The sequence below is a fragment of the Anguilla anguilla genome, chromosome 9, assembly GCF_013347855.1.
Source record: "Anguilla anguilla isolate fAngAng1 chromosome 9, fAngAng1.pri, whole genome shotgun sequence".
Lineage (NCBI taxonomy): Eukaryota > Metazoa > Chordata > Actinopteri > Anguilliformes > Anguillidae > Anguilla > Anguilla anguilla.
The window spans coordinates 34,984,984-35,012,737 of NC_049209.1; the positions used below are offsets into that span (position 1 = coordinate 34,984,984).

The 27,754-nt window shown below is 43.2% G+C and overlaps 2 protein-coding genes across 3 annotated transcripts; both read left to right on the plus strand.

The window, feature by feature from the left end:
• Nucleotides 1-37: 37 nt before the first annotated feature.
• zmat2 (zinc finger, matrin-type 2) lies at nt 38-2,975 on the plus strand. Its single transcript, XM_035434637.1, has 6 exons — nt 38-96; nt 637-727; nt 920-1,043; nt 1,386-1,459; nt 1,892-2,037; nt 2,242-2,975. The coding sequence occupies exons 1-6, from the start codon at nt 79-81 to the stop codon at nt 2,383-2,385; spliced, it is 597 nt and encodes a 198-aa protein (XP_035290528.1). The 5' UTR covers nt 38-78; the 3' UTR covers nt 2,386-2,975.
• Nucleotides 2,976-7,318: 4,343 nt separating this feature from the next.
• On the plus strand, nt 7,319-27,457 carry LOC118236335 (lymphocyte cytosolic protein 2-like). 2 transcript variants are annotated; one of them, XM_035434613.1, is made up of 21 exons: nt 7,319-9,288; nt 12,838-12,900; nt 15,014-15,060; nt 17,644-17,709; nt 17,877-17,902; nt 18,039-18,079; nt 18,930-19,134; nt 19,255-19,361; nt 19,485-19,551; nt 19,991-20,101; nt 22,033-22,061; nt 22,558-22,574; nt 22,998-23,120; nt 23,655-23,682; nt 23,865-23,877; nt 24,386-24,476; nt 24,603-24,655; nt 25,105-25,214; nt 25,747-25,821; nt 26,016-26,171; nt 26,710-27,457. In XM_035434613.1, exons 1-21 carry the CDS (start codon nt 9,211-9,213, stop codon nt 26,833-26,835), a joined length of 1,632 nt encoding a protein of 543 aa, XP_035290504.1. In that variant the 5' UTR covers nt 7,319-9,210; the 3' UTR covers nt 26,836-27,457. The 2 variants fall into 2 exon arrangements, with proteins under 2 accessions (XP_035290504.1, XP_035290505.1); XM_035434614.1 differs by having other exon boundaries at nt 7,321-9,288; nt 24,389-24,476.
• The last annotated feature ends 297 nt before the right edge of the window (nt 27,458-27,754 follow it).

Consider the following 27,754-nt stretch of genomic DNA (forward strand, 5'->3'; position numbering starts at 1 on the left):
GGGGTGGAGGTATTTAGCCTTGCACTACACTACAATTCACGTTACGTCAAAAAGGTGCGACAAGTATATTACGACAAGATGGCGTCGGGTAGTGGGGTAAGTATTGAGTGTTGTTATTGTTTTAACAGCAATACGTGCATTTGATTAGCGTTTTGAAGACAAAAGTTTGGTGTTCACATTTCATTTCAACGCAGGCTAATTTTCACAGTATGAAAAATAAAGTGCTGTTAGTGTGATTACCTATTCTTCGAAGGGCTGTGTGTGGTCCGCGTAATTTTGAATTAGCACGCTAACGTTAGCTAGCTTGCTTTTTTGTGTTGAGTTGCGAGTGAGAGGGATGTCCGCTTCGATTCTGTGCATGGCATTGCATCGGTTTATTTTCGGAAAACCCATTTCACAACGTCTGCTAAACATGTACCCGCGAACTTAATGTACAGTCAGCCAGCTAGCTAGACAATAGTAACCTGTCTATGCGTGTTGCCGACTCTCAGATGTGAGTACTGCAAGCTAGCAAAGATAGTGAGGTAATTATAACTAGGCTAACGCTACCTTACAATACATGCTGTAATATTTGAGGCATCGCTTGCCGGCTGAATATTCAGAGTTAAAACTAACAAGAATTTTGTTTTCATGAAGGCAAAGAATGACTTTCGCAGAAAGTGGGACAAAGATGAGTACGAACAACTGGCACAGAAGCGACTCACAGAGGAGAGGGAGAAGAAAGATGGTGAGTCTGAAATGTTTTGAACTAAACGCCCGATCTCGTGGATCATGACATGTTTTTTTTAAGGCTTTGTAGTTGCAGAAATATAAAGATAAATGTATATTAATTGATTTGTCATAAACAGGACAGAGCTCATTTCAATGTGCTGCGTGTTTGATCACCATCATCATCATCATCATGTTCTTCCTCCTCCAGGCAAACCCACTCCCCCCGTCAAGCGGGAGCTCCTGCGGCACAGGGACTACAAGGTGGATCTGGAGTCCAAACTGGGGAAGACCATCGTCATCACCAAGACCACTCCTCAGGCGGAGATGGGCGGGTGAGTGTGTGCGATCACTCCCCACTTATTCTCAAATTCCCCCTGTGTTGCCCTGAGCATGATTCAGAAATATTTTCCTTCTGGACACATTTTCTGGTTATAAAACTAACTGGACCAAGTCTATTATTATGCCACTCCAATGCCATGTTAGTATGTTTACCATTGCTACTCTCCTTACTCTCTAAGTTCTTTAAACTGTTTTGTTGTGCCTTACTGCTCATCTCTAATATGAATTTTTTTCAATAAATAATAAACCATAGAATGTGTATTTAGTTATTTGAATTCATTTACAACGGTTTATGATTTTGACATTGATGACTTTCTAATTGTGTGTGTATTCAGGTACTACTGCAATGTGTGTGATTGTGTTGTGAAGGATTCCATCAACTTTTTGGACCACATCAATGGGAAAAAACGTGAGTATAGGGCGGTATTGAGTAAGCAGGAGTGATGGTGTATAGAGTATATCTTTAAGCCTTTAAGGCGCAGGTTTTTAAACTTTTTAATATCGGGACCCAAATTAAGAATAACTTTTAGTATTGGGACCCAAACCTTTCAGAGACCAGTCAAATACACATACTAGCATAGCCTAGCAAACTACTTATTCTGGGACCCACTGCATAATCTCCCATAGTTTTAGAAATGCTCTTTAAGGTGTAAGATCACAAATACCTTATTAGAATATTCTTAACTGAACATTCTAATGCTGGTGTCACAATCACTGCTGGTAACTGAAAGCAGTGGTGTGTCAGAACAGTGACTTAGAGTTTTTGAAAAAAACATTTTTAAAAATTACTCTGCTTAGGGATAAAGTAACCCCTGCCCTCTCCCCTCCCCTCCACCTTCAGACCAGAGAAACTTGGGTATGTCCATGCGCGTGGAGCGCTCCTCGCTGGACCAGGTGAAGAAACGCTTTGAGGTCAACAAGAAGAAGATGGAGGAGAAGCAGAAGGAGTACGACTTCGAAGAGCGCATGAAGGAGCTTAGGGAAGAGGTGACTGCCAGGGGCTGAATTAGCCCAGTTTCACCATGTTCACTGAAGCCAACGGACTCCATACATTACGCATAGGGGATAATAAGTATTGTGGTCTCACTGAATGTTGTTCAGCCAAGAGGTGGCTAATTCAACAGCTTACTTCTGAATTGTTATCATCCACTCCTCTGCAATGTGTCTGCATTTTTATTCATTTTTTCCCAGGAGGAGAAAGCAAAGGCATACAAGAAGGAGAAGCAGAAAGAGAAGAAGAGGAAGGCCGAGGAGGACCTGAATTTGGAGGAAGACGACGAGATGGCTGCTGTGATGGGATTCTCAGGGTTCGGCTCTTCTAAGAAGAGTCACTGACACTCTGTCGCCCTTCTCAGGGCTGGGGGACCTGCGCCCAGCACGCTAACCTCCCTGCCCCCTGTACATTTAGTCACAGAGAGGAGCGCTCGCTCGCAGTAGTAGCCAGTCGTCGCCACAGGAGCCTCAAATGCCAAAAATTTGACCCCGATCCCAGTTGTTGCTGTTACCGTTCCGGACTCTAACAGAAGCTCACACGCGCGTAGGTGGAGGTAACAGCTAAGGTATTGACAGGGTTACTTGAGTTTTCTTTTTCACCTGAGTTGGTCACCTGTGCTATTGTGTTTATTTTTAATTTTTTTAATTTTTTTGTATTTATGTCCACATTCCAATCAGACCAGCCAGCAGACCTGTGGACAGGGCCTTTAACAGACATGTTTCATCTGACCAGCCGAGCGAGAATGTGGCACAGTTAAGTGATCACTGCCTGCCTATAAGATCCCGGTTATGCTTTTGAGTCCCCGCCCCCACAGGGGGGCACCCTTCGCCTGCGTATTCCATCAATAGCACATGACCATGTTAACCACAAGTAATTGCACAGGAAAGCTTTCTGGAAATTAAAGTTTCAAATAATAAATTGTCAAAATTTTCACCTGTGTAACTGAAGTCAGTGACCAGAACAGTGATTACATGCACATAAACCAGTAACAAAAAAGGCCATTGGATCCTACTGATATTCAGGTTCATTGTGGCTAATTGTTGCGAAACCCCTAGTGCAGGGGTCCTCAATCTTATCCAGAAAGGGCCGGTGTGGGTGCAGGCTTTTGTTCCAACCAAGCAGTTACACACCTGATTCTGCTAATCAAACACTAGAGTCTTCTTTGCAAAGGATCTTGATTAGTAGAATCAGGTGTGTAACTGCTTGGTTGGAACAAAAGCCTGCACCCACACCGGCCCTTTCTGGATAAGATTGAGGACCCCTGCCCTAGTGGATGTAATATACTGAAAAGGTAAGGCTGTAAATTTCAGGCACAAGTTAAAATTATTATTATTTTCTTGGAAAATGATTTTGCACCTTCCCATACCGTTGGTGTAATCAGGTTGAGAATGTGCGATGAAGGACCCATTTCGGGTTTTTGTTGATGCACAGAACTTCTGTGCCTTTCCGTAACTCTTTTCATCTCTGACATAAGTGCTGGAGGTATCTGAATTGTTCTGTGTTGCTCTACATAGTTTCTTCATTAGTTAAATAGTGGTTTAATTTAAAAGGTTTGCTTAACTGTTTCTCCTGAGTGCAAGTCTTCTGTGTTCGCTCAGTTGCCCTTTGTCTAATATTACATTTTGTCTAAAGGTCTGAATTCACTCAGTGTGAGAAATATGCAATAAGAGGAAATCTTTAAATATCGGTAAATACTTTTTCACAGTGCTATAGACCTTAATTGTAATTTAGAGGGATTTAGAATGACGAACACACTGGGCTTTTGTCTGCATTTTAGTTCATGTTTTGGCAGCGACAGTGCCCTCTGGTGGAAAGCCTTAGAGCCTTCACAATCTCTGCATAAAGGGACTTCTGATGAACTATCAGGGCCTCTATATATATATAAATTTTCTTTTTTTTTTCCATTAATTTTTGTGGAATTTTGAGTGAATGCAGCAGTCTGGAGTTCCATGTCTGTAGCCAAGGGGCTAAGATACACAAAATCCTGTTAATGTTCTGGTAAGTTTATTTCAGGTTGGCCCAAAGTACTTTTACGTTGCATTTTATTTGGCAGACACTTTATCCAAACCGATGTGCAATAAGTATATACCGAAGGTCATTGGAACTACTACAGAACACAAGTTCGATTGGGTACAATTCTTAAGTATCAGTTATCCATAACCATGAACATCAAGTCTAGTTCATGCAGTAAACATAGGCTAAGTAAAGTTAGTAAAGTTAGTCAGTAAAGTTAAAAGCTAAATGAAAATGCAAGTGTAACATGAACACAGTCTGAAGAGATGCGTCTTCAGACCACGGCACAAAACGGGCAATGGCCGAGTGGTTTGTAGAGCAACGGGGAGTTCGTCCCGGCACTGGGGAGCTGGGGTGGAGAAGCTCCATGGTCAGGACGAGCGAGAACCATTCACCCGGATGGCAGGAAGTGAAAATATTTTGTACCCATTTTTCTTCCGTTAATTATATAAATGTCACAAATTACTTTCAGAAAAAAGTGTTGTATCTATTTGCATCTTGTGTAGATGCATGATGATATGACATCATGGTTTAGATGTCATTCCATGCACTAGTGTGTTAAAGTGCCACTAGGTTGCGGCACTAACACACTTGCTCTGAAAATGGAAGATGTGTCCCCTGAGGGGTGGTAATCAGGCAGGTTCTCATCTGTAATTTTAGAGGGCATTCTGATTAAAACTGCCCTGTGATGGACTGGTGAACTGTTCAGGGTGTATTCCTGCCTCTCTCCCAGCGCACGCTGGGATAGGCTCCAGCACCCCCCCGTGACCCTGACAAGGGATAAGCGAGTATAGATGATGGATGGATGGATGGATTCTGATTAAAAAGTTTTTAAAATCACTGGGTTAGGACTCCTGCTGTCTGGTCATATTGATCAAAATGTCTGACTCTAGTTTAGGCTGAACAGCACTGAGAGGCCCACTTGAATTTATGGAAGTGGACAGGGGAGCCGGTAAGAAAATAAATCGGAGGGGAGGGGTAAATCCTCCTCTTTGTCTGTCAGATCCTCTGACTCAGCAGTCGTGGGCTTGGACTCAAACTCGAACTAGAAGTGAAAGTCATGCGTTGTTTAACAGGAAGGGAAGCAAAGCTGACCCACAGTCCCGCTGTACCTCACAATCCCTCGAAACTCTTCAGCTCTTCAGCTCATTTCTGTTTTTTTCCCACCTCAGTTTTTTTGAAGGTGGTAACTTCTTGACCAAGTACGCATTTATGCCTCAAACACATTTCACGTTTTTTTGGTAGGTGTAATTTTTTCTCTTATTTGCTCAGTTGCAACAAAGAAATATAAAAATAATAACCCAGAGTATTCAGCCTGTTTACCGTCTCATATACTTTTCCATGGCTGCACATTTTATTCATAAAACACACAAACCCCTATCTCCCTCCTTAGATCTTGTGTAACCTGAGAAAGGTCAACTATGCTGCAATACAAACATGTACGGCAACAGTCTCCAGGAAGTGGAAACTCTTCAGCTGTGCAGAGATGTCTCTCTGCGCTGTACCACCATGCAAGCTCAAGCAGCAAACCTGCAGGCCTTCGTGCTGCGTGTGGGCGTGTGCCAGGAAGCTTGTGCGTTCCCGTGACAACACTGCCATCAAAAAAGTACTATTTTTAAACTTTAAACTCCTTCACTTCACTAAATGTTTCTCAAGTTCATTTGTAGCAGTAGGACAGCTAGCTAGTTACCAGCCTCTCAACTGATCATGATTTATTAAGTTTCTCTCTTTTGTTGTTGTTGTGGCAACCAGAGGCAGTTGCCGTGGAGGCAGTGCATTTCGCGGTACATGATGTCATAAACTTTCCCGCTGTGGGAGTTCAAAAATGTGTAATTTAGGTCCCCATGCAAAATAATTCCACTTTCGCTCAACTGTAATTATGCACCATCTATGCATATCTATTTATCTTTGAGACAATATGAAAAAATACCCCAAATGCAAGAGAAAGCATGTTTAATGCATTACCTCCCTCCTTATGTAATATGAATGCCAACACATACTGTACATTATAATCTATTTATTTTTACTCAAATTGCTACCTCTCTCTAATGGGCTGAAGTATTGAGATGACCTAAAATGGGGTTATAATTTATATTTATGACAACATGTATTGCTTGACACATTTGCTGAGATCATTTGCATCATATTGCACCCCTTTACTTAACACATATTGAACATACTTTGTTGTTATCACAAGCATTTTATGCATCAGTTTCATCCAAATACACAAAAATTGCAGTTAATATATATGTAATCTGTGTCCCCCTACCAAAATAGTGCCTCATCAGCCATGATCAAAACACACACTTTGATTAAACAAGAGACTTGCCCATTGGCTCAAAATAAATCAACAGCAGAAGACTCACTGGCAAAATTTAAACAATGTGAAAAAAAACGTAGTACTGTATTAACTTCCCATTGATTACCATACTAGAACATTGGCATACTCAAAACTTTATTGATCAGATTAAATAAATGGGGCGACATAGCTCAGGAGGTAAGAACGATTGTCTGGCAGTCGGAGGGTTGCCGGTTCAAACCCCGCCCTGGGCATGTCAAAGTGTCCTTGAGCAAGACACCTAACCCCTAACTGCTCTGGCGAATGAGAGGCATCAATTGTAAAGTGCTTTGGATAAAAGCGCTATATAAATGCAGTCCATTTACCATTTAAATTACATGAACTGAATTGTGTTCATAAACAGTCACCATTTTAAATCTGGCCTGTATTCTTGTTTTATGTGACCCTAGATAACCCTCAAACAGCTTGTGACCAGAATAGGCCACAGAAATAACGTAACAAAGTAAATTTGGACAGGGCGTATGAGAGGGCTCGAAGTTCAGCTTTTACATTCTGCAGTGTGTGAAACCAAAGCGAACTGGCTGTAACTCTTCATGTGATCTTGCTGTGGTTTGAACACAAATACAACATTCTCTCTAAGTGCTACACTGGGGCCCTCTTAGCACAAAGTCAATCTCCCATTTTTAGCCAGCCGTACCTTTTTCTACAGGTGAGGAGACACCACTAGGCTGAAGAAAAGGAAAGATTTTGTCTCTGTGGGAGTATCAATCAACTGCCGAGTTTCAGATCTGGCTGTCAGGTTTCTGTACTCATTGCAATTTTGTGGGGGCACAACTGTATTGGAATTATCTTCCAAGTGCAAGTGACCTGACGGTCACGACTGTTATAATATGAAAACATCTGTGTTGGACTGCTAACAAATCCAGTAATAGTAATAATAATAATAATAATAATAATAATAATAATAATAATACATTTACAAAGGCCACTTCACAGGGAAATCTGGATAAGACACATTGTGAAGACGGTAAAGAATACAATTGATAAAATAATAGAGACGTTTGGTTGTAAGGACAGTAAACTCAATCCGAGTAAATCTAGTAAATCCAAGAGGGAGAACAGAGGAAACGATCACACCAGAGGTCCTAAACTGTGAGTCACAACCCCATGTGGGGACACCTGAACATTTTGGGAGAAAAGGGTAATTTTTTTGTCTCTTGAAAATGTGTGAATGTAGGCCACTGCATGTAGAACATCAGAACGATCCAGCTATAATAAAGCAGTGAGGCTCGAGGGGCTGGTGGGATATCGCCAGTATAGTCACAGCTAAAGGGTGCTGTTAGGCAGGAAGTATGTGCGTGGGTGGGATGTTGGGGGCATGCAAAATTGTGAACATTCATTTGGGCTTTGGGAACCTCTGGGTAAAACATTCAAAAAACTAAATGATTCTACTCTTGTCAGTCGCAGTCAAAGAAATATTGTGCATGCTGGGTATTCTCCCTGAGACAGGTCGTAAGGACGAAAAGCCTTGTCTTGAACGTGTTAAGCTGATCTGCCCCTGTCCATTCTTTTATTCTGTGTGAGTGAAACATCCAACCATGCATCCGTTTTCTAAAGCACTTATACCTGGTCAGGGTCATGGGGGAGGGTATCGTATTGCTGTTCGCTGCACTGCTGTGCAGTTCATACAAGTGTCTTGGATGGCAAGAACATATTGCAGTGAAAATATTTTCAAATATATTACTCATTTTATTATTATTGAACGCCCCTTGTAGTGGAGGTTTTGGCACAGTGGACATGTGAACATGTGGTTCTTGAGGTTTGGACGAGAGACTCGTGTCTTGTACAGGCGACAGAACAGGACTCGCCCAGTCTTCAAAAGATAAACATGCACAAGCAGCAAAATACAAAAACGTTTTTCTTTGAAAGATGATCAGGGCCCGATGGCCTTCTGTAGGTACAGGTGGCCTGTATTATGTCAACGGTAAGAAGCATGAGTTTCAGTGTAGATGGAATCTTTTGGAAATTTTGTGAGTCTCCGTGCTCAGCAACGACACTCATGGCGTTTAATGTGATTTCTGCTCACAGCCACTGTACTTCCCCTTTTTGGCTCTGCAGTGGTGAACAGGAAGCGCAGGAGGAAGTTATTTTATTTTGGTTGTTCTTTTTTTCTTTTTCTCAGTCTCTTCAGAGCGCTCGGTGGCCTGTGCCTTGTCTTACTTTCTTGCCTTCTGAACGAATTTTTCATTTTCACGTTGTTTATTTTTTTGTTTGTCAGTGGATTAGGGGGGTATCGAGGAGGGTGGGAGGGAGGTTGGGGTGCACTTTCAGGACTTGGATTATCCCGGCCCGTTTTTCTGGAAGCGTTCCTGACCGCCTCGCCTTGCTTTCAGGGGGCCCCCGTACCTTCGCACCAGACGTGATTTAGCAAGAGGAAGCATTTAGCGCTGCTAGCTATCAGCAAGCCGCCTCTCCCTTTTCGTCATCACCACTCGGTCGTTTTCAATGCCCGCGGTGGCGTAACATCATCCTAGCCTCTGTGGCGCACGGACCTAAAGCCCCTCCTCTCGTCTCCTTACCGCGAACGCCAGCTGGGCCCCGCACTTCCTTAGCTCGCAGCGGGATCGAGAGCAGACTGGGGAGCATAGCGGCCGGGCACGGGGAGCCATTTTCTTCGAGGCCTTGGTGTCGAGCGCGACCAGGCGGGAGTAAATGAGCAGAGAGAGCGCCGCCACTGCCAGGCACTCTTTAGCTTTCGCCGCGGTACGTTTCCTTTTCGTCTCTCCCTCTTTTTTTTCTCCCCACGCGGGGGCCTTCTCTGTCGGGCTCGAGCGGAGAACGACCAGGGAGCAACATGAGCTTCGACAGCGTGCCATCCAAGGCGGAGGTGATGAGCTGGAACCCTCCACAGCTGGCAGACTACCTGAGGAAGGTAAGGGTTATGAGGCATCTTCTGTTTTTGTTTTTTTCCCCCTGTCAAGGTCTCTTTGCTGGGTCTGTCTCAGCTCCCCCCTGGTGGAAATCATAGCTACCAGCCTAAAATGGAATCCAGTTGAGACCAGTTTCTGCTCCAGCTAGATATCATCTGGAATTTGGTGACAGTTTGTTGTCCATACCAAGCTGGCTCATCAGCTGGGCATGATCTTGCCAGCATGGTAGCTATCTCAATCATCATGGTGCAAGCTTGACCAGACCAGCTTAAAACCAGGCTGGTCCAGCTTAACATAACATAACATAACATAATATAACGTAAGACGAGAACAGGCCATTCAGCCCAACACGTGTCTATTCCTACCACTAAACTGTACTTAATGCTTAGTTTGCCTAAAAGCGAAATAGTATCTGGCACTGTATCAAGCCGGGCCTTGAATACCCCCAGTGTTTCTGCCTCCACTACATGTCCAGGCAAGCTATTCCACACATTGACCACTCTCTGTGTGAAAAAATATTGCCTAACGTCTGTGTGAAATTTACCCTATGCCAGTTTTCATTTATGTCCCCTCGTTCTGCTGACTGAATTTCCTGTAGTTCACTTTGTTAATCCCCTTAATAAATGTAAAAGCCTCAATCAAATCACCCCTAAGTCTCCTTTTACTAAGCTTGAAAAGTCCAAGCATCTCAAGCCTTTCCTCATAACACTTATCTTTTATACCCGGAATCAATCCGGTTGTCCGTCTTCGGACCTTTTCCAGCGCCTCTATATCTTTCTTGTAGTACGGTCCCCAGAACTGCACTCAATACTCTAAGTGTGGTCTGACAAGGGTATTGTATAGGGTGAATATGATTTCCTTAGATGTATACTCAATACTCCTGGCTATGTATCCCAGCATCCTGTTGGCTTTTTTTTTACTGCTACAGCACATTGACCAGACTCTGAAAGGCTTTGATCAACTATTACTCCCAAGTCTTTTTCTACATGTGCACATTCTAATTTTGTACCACCCATAAAGTAATCCTGCCCTATGTTTTTATTCCCCACATGTAGAACTTTACATTTAGATATATTGAATTTCATTTGCCAGGTTTCTGCCCACTTCTGGATTATGTTTAAATCTTCTTGGATTACTTTAGTAGATTCCAAACTGTTGGCTAAACCTCCCAGTTTTGTATCATCTGCAAATTTAACCAGTGTACTTTCAATGTCCAAGGTCATTTATGTAAATGAGGAAGAGCAGTGGACCCAGCACCGATCCCAGTGGAACTCCACTTCCCACAATACCCTGCTCAGATAATATCCCTCCTACTACTACCCTTTGTGTTCTATCCCGTAACCAGTTCCGAACCCACTCTGAAATGCCTCCTGTAATTCCTACTGTCCTCATTTTGATAATGAGTTTGTCATGTGGCACCTTATCAAATGTCTTTTGGAAATCTAAGTATATAATATCATAAGCCTTGCCCCCATCCAGACACTTGGTAGCTTCCTCAAAGAATGTCAGAAGGTTTGTCAGGCATGACCTTCCCTTGCAGAAACCATGTTGGCTATCCCTTAGGATGTTGTTATTTTCAAGAAATAATTCTAGTTTGTCTCTAATGATCGATTCAAGTATTTTGCATGTGATGCAAGTTAAAAAGTTTCCTGGATCAGTACAGTCCCCTTTCTTATATATTGGTATTACAATACCCTGTTTCCAGTCATTCAGTATTTCTCCAGTTTCTAAAGACTAAACATACTTGCCAGTGGTTTAAAAATGATCTCCCTTAACTCCTTTAGTACCCTTGGGTATATGCCATCAGGGTCTGCTGCTTTATTTGTCTTTAGTTTATGTAATTTATCTAATACTTCTATATCCCCTATCTGCCAAGACATACCAAGTCTGAGTATCTGAGTATTGAATACGCCCTCCGGCCAATTAGTAACCTCTTCTCTGGTGAAACTCTCAACAAAGTAGCGATTTGGGGCGTCAGCAATATCCTTATTTTTAGAAAGAAGTGCTCCTTCATTATTTTTAATGCCCTTAACTTCCTCTTTAACTTTTCTTTTCCTATTGCAGTATTGAAAGAAACATTTAGGATTACTTTTAGCATCATCTACATTTTGCCTTTCATAGAGCCTTTTGGTACCCTTAGTTCTTTTTTAACCTTAGAACGCATATTACAACCAGTTTAACGCAGCTTAAAACCAGGCTGGTCCAGCTTAAACCCAGGCTAGACCAGCTTAAAACCAGGCTGGTCCTGCTTAAAACCAGGCCAGACCAGCTTAAACCCAGGCCAGACCAGCTTAAAACCAGGCCAGACCAGCTTAAACCCAGGCCAGACCAGTTTAAAACCAGGCTGGAATCAAGCTGGACGTTCCCCCCGGGTGGGCACTTGTGCTGTTATGACCCACTGCAGATGGACAGAGCTGCTCCTGCTGTAGCTGGGAGTCTAAGGCTAAGTTCAGATCAATGATTCGCAACGAGACGAAACGGTTTTAGAATGTTGCAGAGAAAATTGCAGCGGTGTGAACTGGTTAGTTGCAGAGCAACTGAAGTCGTTGCCTGGGGTCTCAAAAAACCCACCTTGTCAAATCCCCAAGTGCAGTTTTAGAACGTTTACAATCAGTTGTCTTGGAATTTTGCAAGTTGCATCCAGTCTCAACACTGAGGTGGTGGACTGGATCTACTTGTGTCTGATCATGAACCAGAACCTGCACGTGGACCAGGTGTTATACCTTCGTGCCATGCTTCATGTCCAGGGAAGACACAGAAGGGGGGCAATTTCCACAGCAAAGCTTGTATGTGTGTGTGTGTGTGTGCGAGAGAGAGAGAGAGAGAGAGAGAGAGAGAGAGATTTGAGACTTAAAAACTCATTTTATTGGGACATTGTTCAACCACAGAAATTACTGTTCTTCAAAATAAAAATAATATACAAGCAACATAAAGAGAAAAACAATTAACAAACTAACCACAGGCAGAAAAGAGAGAATAGATAGAGAAAAGAGAGAGAGAGGGGTATATTTCAATAACTTAATGTAATATGTTAATGTTAATGTAATCAATGTTAGATATTTTGGCATTGCTTAGGGATTATAGTTGTAATTACAATTTAAAATATGGCTCCTGTTGGTTTCTGCTCAAGCCCTTACAGAGAAAGGTAACAGTATTTGGATTAATTTCAACTGGCTGTTGGCCCAAAGCACTCAGTTGCTTGAAATGATAACTCTTTGGTTAATCCTTTAACCATGTGATTAGTATGTACTTAACTGAACATTCTAATGCTGATGGAACAATCACTACTGGTAACTGACAGCAATGAAGTTTTAGAACACTGACGTAAAAATTCGGAAAAAAAATGAGATGGTCGTTTGAAAGGAAGTGCCAGTCAAATGATATACTCAGAGATTAGAATAAACTAATAAATGAACTAATAAGTCAATAAAGAGTGTCTTCTGCTGTCTTGACCGCACCACAGACAGGTTCTTGTAAAGGTTCTCCTACTGCTTGACAAACAGCACCCAACAGCTTGCATCCAGCACATCACATTCACCTTATGTTTCCAGATGGACCTGGGTGGCTGTGACAAGGTCATCATGAAGTGCGGAATGAATGGGCGAAGGTTCCTGGTGAGTTGACGTCTCTGTCATTGTTATCATCCACTTTAACCTTAACTTTAATCTGAGATGGCCAGTGCGGGATGGACTCTGCTTCTGTTGCCAGGTTTGTTCCCAGGTGAATTTTTTTGTCCTCCACTGGGGAGTTTTTACCTCGCTTGCTTTGCTTTTTTGGGGATTCAGGCCTGGTTTTCTGCCCAATTTCCTTCTGTTTCTCTATAAAGTGTCTTTGTGACAGTTCTGTGCTATACAAAATAAATAGTTGATTGAATTGAATTTGTGAATGACACCTGCTAAGGCACTTATTTCAGACAAGCTACTGTACACCTTCAGATACCTCACAGTGTTGTGCGCTCTTTTTTGTATCCAGCCAAAAAATTGTGAAAATTGTATTGTTTTCACTGTTGCTGTTGGCTGACATCCCCCCCCCCACTTCTACAGTAAATGTGAATTCACGGAAAGAACTGAGGTTAAAATAGTTTCCATGACACCCTCCGGCTTTAAAATCACACAAATCAGGACTCATCTTATAATAATAATAATAATAATAATAATAATAATAATAATAATAATAATAAACTTTGCTTATGTAGCACATTTTGAACACATTTTACTATTCTATTTGCCAAGTGTGAGTAAACACACTTCACTGGGTTTGTTCTGCAAAAAGTGTAATCAGAGCTGATTGGACGTGGTGGTGGGCATTGTAAAGGACTCATGATTCCAGTTAAGCTAATTATGCATGGTATCAATGACCAAAATGAGGAGCAACATCTGAAAATGACTGTGTATTCTAACTTAAATTCAATAGGCTTTTTCAACATTTAAAAAAATATTAAAAGAAAATCATTCAACAGGTTGAATATACAGTTTGAAATAGGTCACGGTTTTGGAAAGGTATAGGCCTACATGTAAAACACTGTAAATTCTTACAGTATGATTGTATAGTATCAGTGTACAGCCATATAGAAAGTCTTGTAAATAATTACTTTCATTGGAATGAAGTAACAGTAATAATAGTAATTCATAACATGAGTGGTATTTGGCTTTAGTTGTGCTGGCAGACAGAATGTTCTGAACCAATCAGGACTCTCGATGGTGTAGCATGCAAGTCAGAATGCCACAAATAGGAAGCACAATGAATCGTGGCCAGACCCATGATGCTTTGGGTAGCCAGTCACTGAGGAAGTGCTAACCCTAACCAACACACCCTCCCCCCCCTCCCCCACCCTAAACAGTTCCTGCTCATCTCCACAGAGAGAGAGAGAAAAAGAGCAAGAGGGGGAGGGAGGGAGAGAGAGAGAGAGAGAGACTGACAGACAGACAGACAGACAGACAGAGAGAAAATTGAAACAGAAAAACACTTCCTGATGGAATGCATCAAATGTGACCAAATTCGCCAAAAATTCTACCAAAAAATGATCCAGAAATGTCCACAATTCGATGATATACCCAATGACGATAGATTACCCTTCCTATTAGGAGAAGAAAAAGGTTGCTGCATACTAGCAGCACAATTTGTGTTCTCTTGCCATTCTCTGAGGGACAATGTGTGACCACCTCATGCACACATTTACACACAGCATACACGCGTACAAGCACATATTCACTCATGCACACAACACACTGATAGTCAGACAGACACACACACACACCTAACATCACTTACTGATATTTCTGTATATATTTTTTATATTTTTTATATAACAAATTCACATTCTCGGATTCATTGTATATAGTTGTATGTTGTAACCACTGCTTTGGCAACACAAGTGCCTATATTTGTCATGCCAATAAAGCACTTTGAAATTGCAATTGAAATTGAAAGAGAGAGAGAAGCAAGGCAAAGGACAGGTTGGTTTTCGTAGCGTGCCAGTTGACTTGTGCTACTTGGCAAGACAACTAGTATCGTCTCAGAAATTTGTTTAATATTAATGACTGCCGGAAAGAAAGAAAGTAAGGAAGGAAGGGTGGGGCTGTGAGGAAGAGAGAGTGAGGGACTTAACATTTGAAAAAAATCCATTCTTATTTTATAATAAACTGTGTGGTGTGTGTGACTCTTCCTGAGATGCTCGTGGGCAGGAATGCAGGCGCTAAACAGCACGCTCTTCTCCTTTCTTTCCAGAGCATGACGGACAACGACGTTCAGAAATTTCCCAAAATCCACACCCCGTGAGTCACACTCAATATTCCTTGGTAACAACAGTGCATCAGGAACGTCAAATGCAATAAGGTGTCACTGACACAGCGGTCTCCATAGTATGGTAACTGTAGAGTGAATTGCGTTATTTTTGCTGTATACTTAAGGCATTTAAGAGATCAAAAGATTCATATAAGACAAAAGCATAGACAATCAGATTTTATTTCATGGTATTTCCATGCATATGTGTTTTACCAATATTCACCTTTGGATGTCAAATTCAAAGGCCTTAAGTATATTGAAAAAATAACAAATTTGCCAAACAAACACTGCTGCCATAGTTTTGGAGGGCCATTAATTTCAGTTGTGCACTGAAGTCATTAAATACAGCTCAGAAAGACATATTTTCATTTTCAGGAAATGCAACCTGTTATCACATAAAACATCACCAATGTAGTTTTTATCAAATGTACTTAAAAACAGAGAAAATTGTTTGTTTTAAAATAACTATTTTTAGTATTTTGGTGCTGCACTGAGCTGCTTTCCCCTTATCATAAAAGCAATTGTTGTCATTTTATGAAGTTGTTTCAGTAAAAAGTACCATGGCCAGGTTCTTTGTAATGGTGAACTATACTGACCAAAGCAACTGTACGTCTCTTTAACTTACTCAAATACTTTTTTGGATAGGTACATTGGAGTTCTGTGGCTTCCGGTATATTGCCGTTGGCTAGATGGACAATAATTGCTTGTTGGATAAATTGAGTGTATTGAGTATTCATAGCACATGTAAACGATGCTGAAAGAAATTAAAATTAGTGGTGTTATCCTTTAAAAGTCGATTACAGTTCATGCACTTATCTAAGTAACTTTGTCAGTGCAAAGTTGAATAGCATGAGAATTCCGCCAGTCAATACTGGCATTTGAAATCTGAGCCTCTTCTGCTAAAATCTATAGAAGGTGAAGATGGTATGGGGCGGCCGACGAACTTTCTCGGGGGGGCACTGTGATGCAATGTATTGCAGTGTTGCCTAACAGCAAAAAGGTCCCGGGTTCGAATCCCAGCTGTGGGTCTATGTGTGTGGGATTCGCTTGTACTCCCTTTGTTCCTGTGGGTTTCCACCCAGGTTAGGCAGATTGGTGGATTTAATTGCCTGTTGTTATGTGTCTATGAGTGAACGGTGTGTGTGTGTGTTTGTGTGTGTGTGTGTGCCTTGCAATGGATCTGGCTCTTTGAATATAACCCTAGAGTATGAAGCAGGGGCCACAAGTGATCAGTGATGCTTTAGAGCTAAAGTGAGGGAACCTGGAAGATTTAATGGTAACACTTTACAATAAGGTCACATTAATTAAAAATTCATCTGTAAAGCTTTGTTTAAGTATTTGTATATCATTAATTCATGTTAACAACCACATTAGTTAATGTCAGTGCATGTTGGGATTACAAAAACAGTTCATGTATTTGTTAATGGTTAAGTAATGATAAGTTTAACTTATGTTTTGATAATATATAAATAATCATGTAACTAATAGATTAGTTAATTTGTTAATTACTAACTAGATGTTTAATGCTTAATTAATGTATTTATACACCACTAATTCATATTACCAACTACATTAGTTAATTCTAATTCATGGGACCTAATTGTAAAGTGTTGCTAATTTGTTGCAGCAGTGACCACAAGCCCAAAACCATGGTTGCAATTTCACACTATACCCCGTCTGTATTTGTAAAGCCCGGGATTGAATGTGTATACATTTAACATGGTTTGTGCGCAGCTATGGCCCTGCTTGTTTGCAATACAATGTTTCATGTAATCGTGGAAAAAAAATGTAATCTTGAAAAACAATCTAAAAACAAAGACTGAGAGACTAAACAAATGCTAATCCTCAGATGTACATGTGTAGGAATGAAAGGGTATGTTTCAACGGTGAGGTTCTGTAAGCTAATTTTAGAAAGAGCGAGCGCGAGAGAGAGAAATGTGGAGAGGGGGTGCATACAAAACAGGGCAGTTCTGGTACGTTTTTACCACATCCTGTCAGAGCAGAAATCCAAGGCTATAGACAATCCTAACTCACCAATCATGACTCTTGACAGCGAACATGTGATATGCTATGAACACCTGATCAAAACAATCTAATGCTACTGGTAGCATGAACCCCCGTGAAAAAGTTATGAATTACATGCTATTGCAAAATATGACATTTAAAATTTTTGAAATGTAAACTTACATGTCAAAATGCATTGCATGCACGAAAGACGCTTGAAAATGCGGCTACTTTCAAACAGAAATTACAGTTACCTACATGAAACATTTTATAACATCAGTGGGGAAAAAATACGATTTATTTATAAATCTACATACATTGCAGTAGCAATAACATAGGCTGTATCTAATACATGCTGTGTCCCAGAATTTGGAATTCAGATATATATTCAAATACATTTGTACTTGTATTTTTAGCTTTAACTTTTGCATGAATGGCATAAACTTTACTATGACATATTTTGTTAGTAAATAGAGGGAGGAGCTTCTAAACAGGCACTAACACACAGCATACAAATGTATGACTCTCATAAAGCATTATATAACACATATTTGCTTTCCTTGCTGTAGGCTCATCTCTAAAATCTGCAAGGAAATTAATAAGAAAGAAGAAAAGAGGGGATTCTTTCCAAAAAGGTAAACTGAACTATGAAGAAAAAACAGACAGTGCTCGCATATTATCAATATTGTTAATTATTCCATGACCTAACAATTTCAGTGCAAATCACTTGAGTACAAAGCCACAAATGTAAAATTTGATCTGAGTGTATGATAAAGGCTGTGGTTTTCTGCTTCTTCAACAGAACGGTGCAGAAGTACCCAGAACCAGGTACAGTAGCTTGCATTTTCATACTGCCATTGTAGACGAATGGTCATCAAGGAACTACTGACTGGATGGAATGTAAATGTGGGTCTGTTCCGAGATGGAACAACGGGCTTCATTTTGCACTTCTGTCTATTTATAGTCGCTGTTCCAGAGGATGTTGGCTGGGATTCGGAAGAGTTTGTGAGTCAGTCTGTCGTGTCTGTTAAATCTGTCACCCGCCTTGGTTTGTCACATCTTATGTCCTCTCATGGTCATAACCAGTGTCCATGGGTGTCACAAAGGCGAAGTAGTCTGTTTGAATGAGTAAAATTACTGCACAGATATTTCATTGAGTTGTTCCTGAAAATTTAGTGATAGTTCTGCTTTCAGAACTTCACACGATATCCACATTCGAGCCAATTAATCTTAAAGAGAAAAATACTTTTGACTTTAACATCTGAAAACATACTGGAGAGCCACAGGGACTGCTGGGGTGCCCAGCCCTGGTCCTAGAGAGCCATTGTCATTCAGCGCTTAGTTGATCAATTAAAATCAATTAAGCCACTAATTTCTCTGGTTTCCAGAGACTGAATTTGCTGCTGATTTTAATGTGAAAATAAAAACCAGGATGCCTTGTGCATCTACAGAACCAGGGTTGCAGACCTCTGATTTAGGCATTTATCGAATCAAACTCAAAAACTCAACATGATTTAAAATATAAATTATATATGTTTTTAGTTAAATAATAATAATAATAATAATAATAATAATAAATTGCATTTATACAGCATTTATACAGCGTCTCACACTCAAAAAGCGCTTTACAGTGATTGGGGCAAAGTCGCCTCAACCACCACTATTGTGTAGCACCAGCCTAGGTGACGCACGGCAGCCATTTTGGCTCACCACACATCGGCTGAGGTGGAGAGGGCAAGAACCATTTCTTTTAGCTAATTAAATTTTAGGAGACTAAGCTAATTAGGCTCATATGAGCTGAAGCAGTTCGGGCTGAATGCCATGCTGTTGTTTTATTTTTTTAAAAATTCTCCAGGATCAAAGCGACGACGACTACGAGAGTCCGGACTCCGGCGGTGGCGAGGGCAGCGGGGGGGACTACGAGTCCCCGGCCGAGGAGGACCCCCAACAGGGAGGTGGGGACAGTGACAACGACTACGAGCCCCCGCCGTCGGAGCCCCCCGACGAACTGCCCCGCCAGATATGCCCCGCCAAGCCCCTGGGGGACAGTGACTACATAGGTAGCGTGATTGCGTCATGGGGGATAGATAGAGAGATAGATAGATAGATAGTGTTCATGTTTCAGTGTGTTTTTCTGTGTGTGTGTGTGTGTGTGTGCGTGTGTGTGCGAACGTGTGTAGATAATACTCGGAATCGTGGGGTGTCAGTGAAGGTGCCCAACAACCAACCACCCGTCCCCCCCCAGCGACCAGGACCCGGACCCCCCCAAGTCAATCTCCGCTCGACCGTGAGTGTGATCTCTCTCTCCGTCTTTTTCCCCCCAACCCCTCCTCTCTCACCGTACCTTCATAATGTACAATACATCTCCATCTCCTCCTTCCACCAACCAACCCCCTCCCCCTTTCTACAGCTGCCCGGGCCCCACCCTCCCAGACGAGAACAGTCTCCACAGCGACCCTTCCGGCTACCAAACCAGCGTAGGTCTCGATGTTTTTCTGAATGAGATTCTCTTGATTCTTTGGCCCTGAGTAATGCAATAACTACTCCTTTACTGTGTTCTCTGGCTCACTGTTACCATTTCTATTGCTCCCATTATACTCTACTGTAAAAACTCTCTCTTAATCTCCCCATCTTTCGCTCTCTCTCTCTCTTTCTCTCTCCCCCATTTCTCTCTTTTGCTCTCATTCTCTCGCTCTCTCTATCGCTCTCCCCATCTCTCTCTCTGTCTCTCTCAAATTCAAATTCAAAATGCTTTATTGGCATGAAATACATTAGTAAACATTGCCAAAGAGAACATATAGAAATACAGAAAGACGGAGCATGAACATAAATTGAACCAAACAATTTTACTCTAAAACCTAACTCTCTCTCTCTCCCCCATTTCTCTCTCTCTCTCTCTCTCTCTCTCTCGCCTAGCTGCCCCGGGCCCTTCTGCCCCCCAGGTGGATCGCAGGAAGAAGCCCACCACCCTGGAACGGGGGCTGCCTTGCCTGCCCGCTCCCCCAGAGAGAGAATCCCCCCTGGCAGGTAGCTAGGCTGCCGTCACCCATGTGACACAAACATGCTTGCAGATCAGAGGTGGAGAATCCAGCTTCAGACCCCCTCCACCCCCCAAACCTTTCCTGCCTACATATCATCACATCTCGTCCTCACCGCCCCCCATCCCCCTCCCCATACCTTCCCTGCCTACATATCATCACACCTCGTCCTCACCCCCCATCCAAATATCGGTAACATAAGTATCATAATATCAGAGGTGAAAAATCCAGGTTCAAAAAGTAAAAGCCCTGCTTTAAGTCAAGCTGATTCCACCTGTTCATCAAGTGTATGCATGCACACGCAAAATGCACAAAAACACACATGTACAAATGCACGCATTCTCCCAGACACACACGCAAATCTGACTAATGTTGCCTGAAGTCCAGCTGATTCTGATGGATTCTTCCTAAAAACCATCATAAGTATCGCTTTGAAGGTTCTCTGAAAGTAAAAAATCCACATGACAGGACCGTTCGTGTGACTGACGGCAGAAAGAAAAGAGTTCCTTCCTGCCTACCATGCGCATACTGCATCCTGACAGTGATTCAGCTGTAATGACATCTGTTGGCAAATGATAATTCTATTTTAACATTCGTGCAAGTTCCTGAAAAGGAGAACTAAAGGGCTAGCAGTTCGTAGCATGTGTTTCTGCCAGATTACATTATAAACAAATTTGAAAAACCACTTTCGATCAAGTCAAGAACCCAGACAAAACCCTCGTTTAACATTTTGCCCTCATGACGGGGCTTTGCAGTGAAGCGGCACCTGGATGCGTAGAGGCTTTGCAGTGAAGCGGCACCTGGATGCGTAGAGGCTTTGCAGTGAAGCGGCACCTGGATGCGTAGAGGCTTTTCAGTGAAGCGGCACCTGGATGCGTAGAGGCTTTTCAGTGAAGCGGCACCTGGATGCGTAGAGGCTTTGCAGTGAAGCGGCACCTGGATGCGTAGAGGCTTTGCAGTGAAGCGGCACCTGGATGCGTAGAGGCTTTGCAGTGAAGCGGCACCTGGATGCGTAGAGGCTTTCTGCGGTGGCAGACCTCGCGTCGCGTTCCCTGAGCCGAGCGGCTGGTGCTGCGGCAGAAAGTGCCGCTCTGTAAGAGAGCAGCTGACATTGAGCGTTGGTGCTGCGGCAGAAAGTGCCGCTCTGTAAGAGAGCAGCTGACATTGAGCGTTGGTGCTGCGGCAGAAAGTGCCGCTCTGTAAGAGAGCAGCTGACATTGAGCGCTGGTGCTGCGGCAGAAAGTGCCGCTCTGTAAGAGAGCAGCTGACATTGAGCGCTGGTGCTGCGGCAGAAAGTGCCGCTCTGTAAGAGAGCAGCTGACATTGAGCGCTGGTGATGCGGCAGAAAGTGCCGCTCTGTAAGAGAGCAGCTAACATTGAGCGCTGGTGCTGCGGCAGAAAGTGCCGCTCTGTAAGAGAGCAGCTGACATTGAGCGCTGGTGATGCGGCAGAAAGTGCCGCTCTGTAAGAGAGAAGCTGACATTGAGCGCTGGTGATGCGGCAGAAAGTGCCGCTCTGTAAGAGAGCAGCTGACATTGAGCGCTGGTGCTGCGGCAGAAAGTGCCGCTCTGTAAGAGAGAAGCTGACATTGAGCGCTGGTGATGCGGCAGAAAGTGCCGCTCTGTAAGAGAGCAGCTGACATTGAGCGCTGGTGATGCGGCAGAAAGTGCCGCTCTGTAAGAGAGCAGCTAACATTGAGCGCTGGTGCTGCGGCAGAAAGTGCCGCTCTGTAAGAGAGCAGCTGACATTGAGCGCTGGTGATGCGGCAGAAAGTGCCGCTCTGTAAGAGAGAAGCTGACATTGAGCGCTGGTGCTGCGGCAGAAAGTGCCGCTCTGTAAGAGAGCAGCTGACATTGAGCGCTGGTGATGCTAGGGGCTCAGAGAGGCTCTGGTGCTGACACATTTTCTCTCTGATTACAGAAAGGAAGCCATTTGGTGTTGGTGAGAGGGTGAGTTCATGCCCACTTAATCGATACTTCTATCAATCTCTCCATTCACACTAACCGTCTGCTCAGTTTGTGCAAATTGAGTACAACTCCCTGTAGCCCCTGTTATTTAACAGGCTAAGCAGCACCACTCATGTTTTGGTTTGTGTGGTCTCCAGCACAGTAGCTCTGCTCTTCTGAAAATGAACTGGAGTTTTCAAATCAACATTTCTGCAATTTTTCGAAGAAAATCAGGAAAATATGTTTTTCAAAATATTTATAGCTGGAACTGAGCTACTGAAGGTCCAAATAAATCTATGAACACGCCGTAGATTGTTTCATTCTACTCTGATAAGTTTCTCCAATTCAGGTGAACCTCAGCATGTTTTTTTTAAATTTGTTAGAGGGGTCCGCACTTTAAAAAATGGATCTAAGCAATGTTCAGTTATCATTATGTATTGAGTGCAGTAATTATGGTTTAACTCTTTTCTCCCCAACTGTCCTTTTTTATGCACTACAGACTACACCACCAAGAGGGTAAGAAGGCACTTTTTGTGTTTGCTTATGCCCTTTCTGCTCAAACTTTCAGTCTAACCACTGCTGCATTTTGCCATTAGCATTGAGTTACATTTTAATGGAAGCATTGTTTATTACTCACTTTCCTATATCCTACACTTCACTCTCACTCATAATGATGTGCACTTCCTCACTCACTTTCCTATTTCCCTTACCTTCGTTTTTGTGTAGTGTCAGACTGTGATTATGTGACTCTGTGTAAGGGGGAGGACAGTGCGCTCTGGGCGTTGTGATTATCTGTGTAATGAATGTAGTGTGTGTGTGTGTGTGTGTGTGTTGGGGGGGGGGGGGTTGGTGACACTGGGGTGGGGGGGGTGGGGGGGGGGACATAGTCAGTTTGTGGGACTGGCTGTGAGGCTGAATCCATCTGGTGTGCGATGACAGTGCCTTCAGACCTCCAGCAATAGAGAAACCTCCAGAGCCACAGAGGCTGCACAAGCCCCCCATTCCAGGACCTGGAGTCAGTAGGAGGGTGTCCTCTGTGAGCCAACACACAGCTACCTCCAGGTCTGAACCGCACACACACACACTCACACACACACACACACACACACTCACACACACACACACACACACACACACACACAGCTACCTCCAGGTCTGAACCGCACACACACACACACACACACACACACACACAGCTACCTCCAGGTCTGAACCGCACACACACACACACACACATACACACACACACACACACACACTCACACACACACACACACACACACACACAAACACACACACACACACACTCACACACACACACACACACACACACACACACACACACACAGCTACCTCCAGGTCTGAACCACACACACACACACGCACACACACATATACACACACACACACACACACACATATATACACACACACACGCACACACACAGCTACCTCCAGGTCTGAACCACACACACACTCACACAAACTCACACACACACTCACACAAACTCACATACATACTCACACATACACACACACACACACAGCTACCTCTCAGCTTTAGATGCAGGAAATAACATATTTCTTGTTCCACAGACCATTTTCACAAGATCACAGAAATGATGTAAGTAAATGTTACACACATTCTGGTTTTAATAAAGATAATAATTATCACATGTACAGAGTGAGTTATGATAATGTGGTGGCCTCATTTGACTACTGTAGCTACATTTAGTGAACATACCTGTACTAATGGCTGTACATGCAGAGCCTTTCCACTAAGGTTTCCTCTTCTGTCCCTCACAGGTTCCGGATGAAGGTGAGTAGCTTTTGGAAAATGGCTGCTTTCTACCAAAATTCACCCTTTCTGGCTTCTAAGACATTAACAAACGAAACAGTAAGATTTTCCGTGTGCCAAGGCTGTAACTTTAGTTTAATATTGGGGGGGTTTAAATGAAGATACCCCAAGAATCGTAGCCCTCTAGGGGGGTCCGGGGGCACGCCCTCAGAGCTCTGAAATGATCATTTCTGGTGAATTGCAAGTGGAAAATATTCAGACTGCTGATCAGTATATCACGATCACAACACAAAATCCCCATCTTTAATATATGAACTTTTTTTCTCATCATCATGCTATATTATTGGGGGGGGGGAGGGATTATCTGGCCTGTTCTGAAATATATTCTGAAAAAATATTGAGACGGTTGTAACCCCCCTATCCCCCAATAATTTACGCCCCTTGCTGTGGGCATTCTCATTGATCTTTCTCACTCTCCCTGGTATCTGTGTCTCTCCTTCCCTACCCACTGCCACACCACCCTTTCCAGCAGAGGGTGCCTCCTTCAGCTCCAACACCTTCCCTCTCTCTGTCAGGACCTTGCCCCCCCGGCCAGGGGTCCCCTCAACCCCCTTTGACAGGTAACGTCCTGCTTACCAAAATCTTTTTTAAAAATGTGCAAATATTGTCTTCTGCTTGGATCAACCTGTTCTTTCTCTTTCTCACCCCTCTTATTCTCTTTCCCCACTCTCTCTCGTTCTCTCTAGCTTGCCCCCCAACCGTCCAGCCAGTTCATCGCTGCCCTCCCGGCTCCAGCCAAGTGAGTGCTGTGTGTGACCGGCCAATCCAGCGCTTTTATTTCCATTTGACTGAACTTCTCTTTTACCTGGAAGTACAGCTGAGGATCAGTTCTCAATTACACAATGTCCTGAGTTGACCTAGAAGACAAAGTAGTGCAGAGGGATTACCTATTCGGCACACTTGATTCTACTAATTAGCAGCGAGGTCTCTAACTGTTGAATGGGGTGTCTTTGTTGGGGTTGGAGTGAAAACGTACAGGATGGTAGATCTTTAGGGACAGGGTTGGGCAGCCCTGGCTAACTTAATTAAAAGATCCCAGTGGTAATTGTTTCAATAATGTGGTGAGATTGTTTCTGGTTAACTGGTGAGAGAGTTCAGTATTGAGTCTCCACTCTTCTTTTTGAACACCATTCTTATTCTGTATGCATACATTTATTATATTTATTTTTTATTTTTTATTGTCCACAGGTGTAACTGTTCAGCGATCCAGCTCGAGAGGTCAGGCAGACAGATGCCCAAGGGTCCCCCTTCCACCCCAGCGACCTTCAGTCCCTGAGCCACAGCCTGAAAGTGAACAGGTAAACGAACGCACACACACACACACACACACACACGCACACACACACGCACACACACACACGCATGCACACACACACACACACACACACACGCATGCACACACACACACACACACATACACACACACATGCGCATTTGAGTACACACGCACGCCTGCACATGCAGGGAAGTTAGTGATTGCTCTCTGGCAGAGAACACAATGCAACAATTAAAAAGCAAATATCAAATTTCACTGCGTCCCGTGTGCTTGGGGATTGGCTGGCAATTTACAGCACAGTGCGTAGCAGCGCTTCATTACACAAGCACACAAATATTATAAAGATGACTTGAACTATTGGACTACACTGACCCTCAGTAACAAATCTCACTCCACAAACAGTATAACAAGGGACAAGCACAGAGTGAGCTTACTAAACTTCCTTTAGCTTTTCACTTGCAAAGTGTACAGTTGTTTTGCTGGCCCCTCAGTGTGTGTGTACATGTGCGTGTGTGTGTGTATGTGTGTGTGTGCATGTGTGTATCTCTTTGCAGGACCTGAACCCGATGTGGTACGTGGGCCAGGCCACCCGGGCGGACGCAGAGGGCAATTTGAGACATATCAACCAGGTGAGCCCCCCTCCTGCTAACTGTGGGTAGACAAGCTAAACATGACTGTGTGAGAGTGTGTGTGTGTGTGTGCCTGTGTGAACAAGTAAGAGACAGAGAGAGACCGCAAGAGCGAGAGAGAGCGAGAGAAAGAGTGAGAGAGAGAGGGATCATGTACCCATGTGTTGTAAGTGTTCAAACGGTTCGTGTTTCAGGATGGTACGTTTCTGGTGCGGGACAGTTCGAAAGGCTCGCCCACTCAGCCCTACACCCTCATGGTTCTGTACCAGGACAAAGTCTACAACATTCAGATCCGTTACAACAGTGACGAAGGCGTGTTCCTATTGGGCACAGGTTTCAAGAGCAGTGAGGTATGCTAGCAGTAATTTATTCATCATTCTCATGGATGCTTATGGAAGCTATGAGTCACTTTCAGTATAACACTGTTAACTGCCTGGAAGACGAATCAACAAGGAGCTTTGAGCTGCCCTACCACAACATGAACACAAGATGGAGCTCTGACACCATTTTTTACAATAACAGGTTTACAGGACAAGGCTTCTTTTGGCCCTGACCAGGTTATGACTTTCCACACTGCTTTTGCTCTGCTGTTTTGGGGGTCAGCAGTTCTCATTCTCACACTTGCCTGCTGTTGATGTTAGTTTTTAAAAAATCAACTTTCACGCTATTTTCACAAGTATGTGTTATATTTTCACAACTCAGACCTCAAAACTCTTCATGCTTGTAACACAGCCAGCCTTTCATTCAAAACCTGCCATTGAGCATTCATCTGGATAGTAAACATCGCTCACCACACAACATACAAATTGCGCAAAGTAGATTTTTAAAAACGATGAGACTTGCTGGACTCAAATTTGCCCTGACAGACAGCTTGTGTTATTTGCGCAGAACTTCCCGGGGGTGAATGACATCATCAAGTATCACATGAAGATGCCGCTTCTGCTGATCGACGCCAAAGACCGCCGGTCAGCTCAGCAGCGGCAGTGTCTACTGACCCACCCTGCAGGGTACTGACCGAACACCGCCCCCAACACCGCCCCCTAGCTGCACAAAAAGGAAAGGCAAGAGACACGGAGAGACAATGTAGAAATGTCTGTTCTGGGTCGAGTCGTGGACAACCCTTTACCCTATTAAAAGGACAAAGCCCACTTAAGAATTGTTGGACATGCCACCTTTTAACATATGAGATCTGTGATGGCTGCCCAGGGTGTGGTGTCAAAGGATGCCAGGAGGGGGCGCACTCATTTAAAACATGGCACTGAAACAAACCCCTTAACCTCCTGTCATAGTCTATGATTATTTAATGTTTTGTTTAGTTTTTTTTAACCAAGTATTATTATGTTTTTAGCTTAAGTTGATTTATCAGGTTAATTTTGTGACAGCTTGTGTAGCTGGCTACCCAGGTGTGTGGAGCTGTGGATCATTCAAAGTTTGCTGTATGGGGCTGTTTGTAAATCACAACCATTTTGTAGCACCACATTATCTCTGAATGCAACAGGGGCGACGCATTACAAATTTTGGTCACACCGATAGTGCTTCTCACAGCCTAATTTCTGGAATCTTACCGTTTTCTTCAATAAAACTGTGTTTCTGTGCATGTTCTGTCCTTAAATTCAGTAAATTCAGCCCTTATTTTCTGAAATGCGCCTCCTCGCCACCTCTGTTCCCTGTGCAACCGGCAACCTTAATCTTCAAGTATGCATACACTCCCAATGCACCTGGTTGCCATAGCAACTTTGAAACTTAAATCAAATGAAGTAGATGAATAAGTATCATGTCAGGAAGATCCTCTATTTTGATTTTTGCAGTCTAGATGTGGCAGGTCGCAAACCACTGACTGCAAATTCAGCAGCCATTAGTTGAGCAGCCCGGTCTATAAAAGCAGATTCACCCTTTTTTTGGCCTAAAATATTGCAGTGTGTAGTTAAGACAA

Bases quoted from the DNA above. Each gene is read 5' to 3' on its own strand.
- zmat2 (XM_035434637.1), top strand. The intron at 728-919 runs GTGAGTCTGAAA...TTCCTCCTCCAG, and splicing joins GGAGAGGGAGAAGAAAGATG to GCAAACCCACTCCCCCCGTC. The intron at 1,044-1,385 runs GTGAGTGTGTGC...GTGTGTATTCAG, and splicing joins CCTCAGGCGGAGATGGGCGG to GTACTACTGCAATGTGTGTG.
- LOC118236335 (XM_035434613.1), top strand. From the start codon at position 9,211: ATGAGCTTCGACAGCGTGCCATCCAAGGCGGAGGTGATGAGCTGGAAC. The intron at 15,061-17,643 runs GTGAGTCACACT...TCCTTGCTGTAG, and splicing joins TTTCCCAAAATCCACACCCC to GCTCATCTCTAAAATCTGCA. The intron at 24,656-25,104 runs GTGAGTGCTGTG...TATTGTCCACAG, and splicing joins GCCCTCCCGGCTCCAGCCAA to GTGTAACTGTTCAGCGATCC.